Source organism: Kogia breviceps, chromosome 10 (genome assembly GCF_026419965.1).
Source record: "Kogia breviceps isolate mKogBre1 chromosome 10, mKogBre1 haplotype 1, whole genome shotgun sequence".
Taxonomy (NCBI): domain Eukaryota; kingdom Metazoa; phylum Chordata; class Mammalia; order Artiodactyla; family Physeteridae; genus Kogia; species Kogia breviceps.
Genome location: NC_081319.1, coordinates 94494259 through 94502416, shown reverse-complemented (window position 1 = coordinate 94502416; position 8158 = coordinate 94494259). Strand labels below are relative to the sequence as shown.

Below are 8158 nucleotides of genomic sequence, written 5' to 3'. Positions count from 1 at the left end.
AAGATTGGGGTAGTTTCCAGGCTATTTTGGCTCATACCTGCAAAATGCATGTCAAATCAGAAGCCAGCCTGTGTCCTGTTCTCATGTCAGAAGCACCACGGAATACCAGCGCAAAGAGAGAGAAACTGACGGAGTTAATGTTTGAACACTACAACGTCCGTGCATTCTTCCTTTGCAAAACTGCTGTTTTTTTTTTTTTTTTTTTTTTTTTTTTTTTTTTGTGGTACGCGGGCCTCTCACTGTTGTGGCCTCTCCCGTTGTGGAGCACAGGCTCTGGACGCGCAGGCCCAGCGGCCATGGCTCACGGGCCCAGCCGCTCCGCGGTATGTGGGATCTTCCCGGACCGGGGCACGAACCCGTGTCCCCTGCATCGGCAGGCGGATTCTCAACCACTGCGCCACCAGGGAAGCCCAAAACTGCTGTTTTGACAGCATTTGCGAGCGGTCATTCTACTGGGCTTATTTTGGACAGTGGAGCCACTCATACCACTGCAGTTCCACTTCACGATGGCCATGTCCTTCAGCAAGGCATTGTAAAATCCCCTCTTGCTGGAGACTGTGTTACTATGCAGTGCAGAGAACTCTTCCAAGAAATGAATGTAGAACCGATTGCCCCATATGTGATTGCATCAAAAGAGGCTGTTTGTGAAGGATCTCCAGCAAGCTGGAAAAGAAGAGAGAAGTTGCCACAGGTTACAAGGTCTTGGCACGATTACATGTGTAACTGTGTTATCCAGGATTTTCAAGGCTCAGTACTTCAAGTATCAGATTCAACTTACGATGAACAAGCAGCCGCACAGGTGCCAACTGTTCATTACGAATTCCCCAGTGACTACAACTGTGATTTTTGGAGCAGAACGGTTAAAGATTCTTGAAGGGTTATTTGACCCTCCCAGTGTAAAGGGGTTAATCAGGAAATACAATGCTAGGCGCCAGTCATGTCGTCACTGCAAGTGTTGGAATGTTCGATATTGATATCGGACCAGGTCTCTATGGCAGCGTTATAGTGGCAGGAGGAAACACGCTAATACAGAGCTTTACTGGCAGGTTGAATAGAGAGCTCTCTCAGAAAACACCCCCAAGTATGCGGTTGAAACTGACTGCAAATAATACAGCAGTGGAGCAGAGGTTTAGTTCATGGATTGGCGGCTCCATTCTAGCTTCTTTGGGCAACTTTCAGCAGATGTGGATTTCCAAACAAGAATATGAAGAAGGAGGGAAGCAGTGGGTAGAAAGGAAATGCCCTTGAGAAGAGATCCCAAACCTCTACCTTCTATGTCACCTTATGTTTCGTAGCTTTAGTATACTCAGGAAAAAAGCAAGCATCTTTTGTAGAATGTTTATACATTTTTGCATGTTTCAGTTTCCACTTAAATTTTTTAAGGCTTTAACTGGCTCTATAAATTAAAATAACTTTGTGCTTTCCTTGAAATGCACTTATTCTTATTACAAGCATTTTACAATTTTGTATAAATGTCTATTTTCTCTAAATATTTTGCTTTCAGTAAAATGCTTTCCAACTCTGTTTAGTATATTACCAGTGGGTTGGTAGAATTGCTTTTTATTGACGAGTAAAACTTACTGCCTATATTTTTTACCTTAAGCTTTTAAAATTAAATAAAAATTACTAGCCAAAAAAAAAAAAATAAATAGCTAAAAGACAATAGTCTGTAGAAGATGCTTATGTTCTTGCCTCTTCTAGGGATACTGTAGAGGATTCCTCTGGTAAGTGTGTCTTAGATGGGGAAGAAGTTGGCTGATAACATCTCCTAGAGGCCTTGACTTCCATTGAATGAGGAGTGGGAAAGAAAAGTTTTTCTGAACATATTAATTTACTTCCTTTCAAAATAAATGACAGTTCTTTAAATCAAATTCATTTAGCTTTATGAAAGACTCCTTATATTTTCCTTCTTTTACTGTGGAATTACGAAAAATTTGACATGGACCAGCATTTTGGAGTTGGTGGTTTACTAAATCACCTATAAGCCCCTTTTATGCCGTGTTTCAGCCTACTTACAGGCAGTGAAACTGTGGTATGAAGAAATAGACATCCTTAAAAGGAGAAGGTGGGATTGTAAGTCAGTACAGGATTTATAGAAGGCCCTCTGGAAACACGTATTAATATAAAGTGTGTATATCCTCTGACTCAGCAGGTCCACATCTAGGAATTTATTCTCATGCAAGGATTGGGTGAGTTCACACTGATGTATATGCACAGATATTATACCAGTTCTGTTTATTATATTGAGAAGTTAGAAACCTAGATGTCCTTCAGTAGGTGGTTTAGTTACATAATAGACTGCAATGCAATCATCAAATAAACAACTACTTTCACCATTAAATAGAATGAAATAGACCTCTATGTATTGACATAGGTAAATGTCTCTGATATCTAATAGTTAATAGAAAAAAAAAGTTACAGAAATACAATATATCACTTAATATATAATCTGATTTCCTTTGTTTTTTAAACAGCTTTATTGAAATGTAATCCACATATATTGATACAATTCATCCATTAAAATGCTCAATTCACAAACATCACAAGCTAATTTGGGGACACTTTTGTCCCCCTAAAAGGAACCGCTGTCCATTGGAAGCCAACAGGCACTTCCTGAGAAACCACTAAATCCGCCTTCTGTTTCCGTTAATCTGCCTCTTCTGAACATGTCATGTAAATGGAATGATCTTTGTTACTGGCTTCTTTCACTTAGTATAATGTTGTCAGGTGTCACCTGTATTGTAGCATGTATCTGCTGATACACGTAAGTCAATAAAAAGCTTCATTGCTTTTTATTGCCAAATAATATTCCTTGGTATGGATAGGCCACATTTAATTTATCTAGTCATCAGTTGCTGGACATTTGGGTTGTTTCCACTTTTTAGATATTTGAATAATAACTGTGAACATTTGTGTGCAAGATTTTGTATGAACAGACATTTTCATTTTGCTTGGGTATATACTTAGGGGTGGAATTTCTGGGTCATGTGGTAACTCTGTGTTAAGAGGAAATTTTTGAGGAACTCTCAAATCATTTTCCAAAGTGGCTGCACCATTTTACATTCCCACGGCAATGTACAAGGGTTCCAATTTTTCCACATCCTTGACAACACTTCTTATGACGTGTCTTTTTCATGATAGTCATCTTAATGTGTGTGAAGTGATATCTCATTGTGGTTTTGATTTACATCTCCCTAATGACCAATGATATTGAGCATCTTTTCATATGCTTACTGGCCAATTCCAATTTATTTTTAAAGATTATAGTTATATAATCAAACATATTTGGGAAGTTATATACTAAGATGTCAATAATGCTTCTGTCTAGGGAATGGTCTTTCTTATTTTCTACTGTGTTTCTATATCAGTCAGGGTTTTACCAAAGAATCAGAGCCAGTAGGATGGATGAACAGATAGCTAAATAGATGTATTATAAGGAATTGGCTTATGAAATTATAAGGGCTGGCAAAGCAAGTCCAAAACCCATACAATAGAATAGGTGGTCCAGAAAGCTAGGCTGGAGCTGAAGCTGCATCTACGGAATTCCTTCTCCCTCAGAGAAACCTCGGTTCTACTCTTAAGGCCTTCAACTGATTGGATGAGGCCCACCCAGATTATTTGAGGATCATTTCCTTAAAGTCAACTAATTGTAGATGTTAACCACATCTACCAAATACCATAACAGCAGAGCCTAGATTAGTGTTTGATTGAAACAAAAACAATAATGGTAGTTTCATTTTTAAAAAGGCTTTTATGAAATTCAGTTATTTGTAGTGAGGTGGATGGGCCTAGAGACTGTCATACAGAGTGAAGTAAGTCAGAAAGAGAAAAACAAGTACCATATGCTGACACATATATATGGCATCTAGGGAGAAAAAAACGGTTCTGAAGAACCTATGGGCAGGACAGGAATAAAGACACAGATGTAGAGAATGAACTTGAGGACACGGGGAGGGAGAAGGGTAAGCTGGGATGAAGTGAGAGAGTGGCATGGACATATATACGCTACCAGATGTAAAATAGATAGCTAGTGGGAAGCAGCCACATAGCACAGGGAGATCAGCTCGGTGCTTTGTGACCACCTAGAGGGGTGGGATAGGGAGGGTGGGAGGGAGATGCAAGAGGGAGGAGATATGGGGATATATGTATATGTATAGCTGATTCACTTTTTTATAAAGCAGAAACGAACACACCATTGTAAAGCAGTTATACTCCAATAAAGATGCTTAAAAAATAAATAAAGAGGCTTTATACATAGCAGTATCTTTACTTTTCACGTTTGATGATTAAACTTTTTCATCTTGGTATCGTCCAGAATACTCAGCATAATTGCTTGTACCTGGTAGATTCCTATTAGTCACTGTGTTAGATTCCTACTGCTGCTGTAACAAATTAATGTAAGTTTAGTGGCTTCAAACAACACAATTTTATTCCCTCAAAGTTCTGGAGGTCAGAAGTCCAAAATTGTTCCACTGGGCTAAAGTCAAGATGTTTGCAGGGCTGGTTCCTTTCAGAGGGTCTGAGGAGAGAATCTTTTTCCTCGATTTTTCCAGCTTCTAGAGCTGCATTCCTCTGTTCCTCGGCTGGTGGCCCTTCCTGCATCTTCATTGCTGGTACTGGAGCATCTCCAACTGTGTCCGTGCTTCTGACGTCACATCACCATCTCCTTCTCTGTGATCAAATCTTCCTCTGCCTCCCTCTTCTAAGGACACCTGTGATTACATTCAGAGCCTACCTGGATAACCTGGGATACTCCTGCTATCACAAGGTCCTTAATTTAATCACACCTGCAAAGAAAGTCTCTTTTGCCACATAAGGTCACATTGACAGGGTGCTGGGTACTACTCAGCTATTCACAAAGCAGACCGTGTGGCATTTTCATTTTCCAAGAAACCATTTTCCAAGAAATCTTGACTCTTACAAAGCCGTTCCCTTTTCACAGGCTGATGTCGGTGTGGCTCATTGCGGGGAGAATTTCAGACCCCAGATTGAAGCTACGCTGCCCAAGGATAATGTGGGCAGCCCTGGAAGCCTGGACAAGCAGGCCCAGTTGGGAAGCTTACCTGGAACCATTCCAGAAAGTTCCCCATTTCCTAGTGAAAGAAAAGGAAGAATAAATTCAGGTAACAGCCCCTGTTCATGTTGATCTATATAAAATACTGTTTCTCTGAATATATTTTATAATGTGTGTTTGGTGACTTATCACAGCTTTGTGAGCCAGGTAGTGCTTCAGATGTCAAGGTTCCATCTCCAAGACAGCCTTAGGCCTTCATTAGGTGAGTAAGTAATGCTAACCATTAATCTTTTTGTTGATGACATAATTAAAACTATCTTTTTTTAAACTAAGAGCCCTTATTGGTGGTTGGGGTAAGGCCTTGGGAATACGAGTTGTACAGGCTTTAGTTAAATTCCTCAAAACTTCCACTATGTTAACATCTTTCCAAGGCAAAGTTCTTCATTTGAAAAATTAAGTAAAATCTACATCAAACTTTTTCTCTTGTCTCTCCCCATTCAAGGTTATAAGCAAATGTACAATAAAAATATCTTTCAAAAACATAAAAGATGTGATGTTGACCTGGTGTGTTCTTTAGAAACTATTTGTGGTTTTTCCTATGGTATGTTTTCACTTTACTTGAGTTACCCTTCTGTTGTTGAGAGCTCTTGTTTCTGTTTCATCAGCCTTTGAAACAAATTGAACTTAACAGACTTCAAGAAAGACCTATTTGGGGGTAGGGGGAGGCTTTCATTTCCTTCCTCATTGCTGTAGTTTCTTCCCTAGGGACCAGTTAGAGTTGGAAAATAGATTGGATAGTAAGTGAGATTCTTTTTCCTGGACTTTTGTGGCAACTCGGGTGATGACAAATTTCCTCTTTTAATACCCTTTTTATTTATTTTTAAAATTGAAGTATAGTTGATTTACAATATTATATTAGTTTTTAGGAGTACAGCATAGGGATTCAGTATTTTTACAGATTATACTCCATTAAAAGTAATTACAAGGTAATGGCTGTAATTCCCTGGGCTATAAAATATGTCCTTGTTTATTTTATACATACTAGTTTGTATCTCTTCATCACCTACCCCTGTCTTGCCCTTCCCCTCTTCACTCTCCCCTTCGGTAACCACGAGCTGGTTTTCTATACCTGTGAGTCTGTTTCTGTTTTGCATATGCATTTGTTTGTGTTATTTTTTAGATTCCACATATAAGTGATATCATACAGTATATTTCTTTCTCTGTCTGACTTCTTTCACGAAGCATAATATTCTCTACGTCCATCACAAATTTCACATTTGCCCTCGTCTTGTGCTTCTGATAGGGTGTAGCATGACCTCTGAGGCTGGAGGAGATGGGGGACACAGGGCAGGGATGGCCCCTTCCTCTGCCTCTGTGTTGGGCCAGCACATGTATTTTTTTCTCTCTGATGATTCTGTTGATAACTATCCCTCCTAGACTGCAACATGAATGCTCAATACCCATGTGTTCACAGACTAAAGATTGTTAGGAGGACAGGGGTGCCCTCAGACAGGCAGTCCTGCCATCTGTACGCCGCCGAAAGCAGTATGGGAGGGAGGGCCCCGGGTAAGCAGGATGGCGCTAAGAGAGACCAGCAGGGGAGGGACTGAACCACCAAAGCAGGTGTTTTCGAAATGTAGTGTGAATTCGTTTTCGGGAAAGCTCTTCCCACAGGATGAATAAGAACCAGTACCCTGAGCTTTCTATTTGTTCTCTGCCCAGTTGCCTTTCTGTCTCTTCTCTGCATCCTTGCTCTTCACAGCTACAGAGTATATTTGTTAAAAATGTCAAGGTTCACACAATATTGTAAATCAGCTATACCAGTAAAATTTGTTTTTAATTTCAAGTTTCACACTAACATTTCCCAAGTATTTCCTTTTAGTAACAAAACAAGACAAACTAACACTTCTGTGGAATTCCCTGGTGGTCCAGTGGTTAGGACTGTGAACTCTCACTGCCGAGGGCCCGGGTTCAGTCCTTGGTCGGGGAACTAAGATCCCACAAGCTGCATGGCACGGCCAAAAACAAAAACAAAGAAAACAAAACAAACAAACAAAACTTCCGATTTTGAGAAGTTTCAGATAAGAAAAGTTGTCCAAAACAAAGAGTGCCTGTATTCTTTCACCCAGATTCCCCCAAAGTTAATGTTGTACCACATTTGTGTTATCATCGGCCCCTGTCTTCCCTCCCTCCCTCTCCCCTCTCCCCCGTTCTCCCATATACATCTATATTTTTCCTGAGAGTAAGTCACAGACATAATGATACTTTACTCTTAAATATATCAGTGTGCATTACCTATAAACAAGAACATTCTTTGCAAAATCGCAGTACAAGGATCCAAATCAGACAATTACCGCTGATGCAGTACTGTTATCTCCCCTATTCAGATTTTCTCAGTTGTCTCACAAATGTCCTTTAGAAATAAATTTCTGGTTCAAGATCTAATGCAGAATCCCACATTTAATGTAGTTGTCATGTGACTTCAGTTGCCTTTAAGCGGAACAATTCCTTGGCTTTTTTTCTTCTAAAACCTTGATATGTTTGGAGATATAGGCCACTTTCTTCGCAGAACATTCCTCAGTTTGGGTTTGTCTGATATTTCCTCATGATTAGGTTCAGAATATGCGTTTTTAGCGAGAATACCAAAAATGATATTGTATCCTGCTTAGTATATCAAATCAGGAGGTATGTGATACCTAATTTTTACTTTTACTGTGGGTTTTGGTTTTGTTCCTTTTTTTGCCATTCTGAAGGGTTTTTTTTTAATGTAGTAAAGGTTATCAATCTTTCTTTCATTGAATCTGGATTTTGAGACATAGCTAGAAAGCCTTTCCCTACACCAAGATTAAAGGCAAATCCACCCATGTTTTCTTGCATAATTTCACTTTTTACACTTATGCTTATGAAATTTCTAATGGCATGAACTGATGCTACTGTAAATATTAATTACATAAGAAATAAAACTGGATGTTCAGTATGATGTCATATTTATAAAAATTAAATTTCATATATTAACTGGCAACCTCTGAAAGGTAAGAGTATGGACATTTTAATTTTCCTCTTTACTCTTTTTTATATATTCCAAGTTTACTCTGATGACCACGTATTTCTTTTATAATCAGAAAGAAGCACAATGTTATTTTT

At 39.2% G+C, this 8158-nt stretch overlaps 1 protein-coding gene and 1 pseudogene across 1 annotated transcript in view; both read left to right on the top strand.

The window, feature by feature from the left end:
• Window positions 1-1248, top strand: part of LOC131763230 (actin-like protein 6A) — a 1530-nt pseudogene extending 282 nt beyond the window's left edge.
• The window catches only part of STMND1 (stathmin domain containing 1), a 34932-nt gene that overhangs the window by 6951 nt on the left and 19823 nt on the right, over window positions 1-8158 (top strand). The window contains exon 2 of the mRNA XM_059077202.2: window positions 4943-5123. Coding sequence (XP_058933185.2) covers window positions 4943-5123 — 181 coding nt within the window. The remainder of the gene's footprint in view (window positions 1-4942; window positions 5124-8158) is intronic.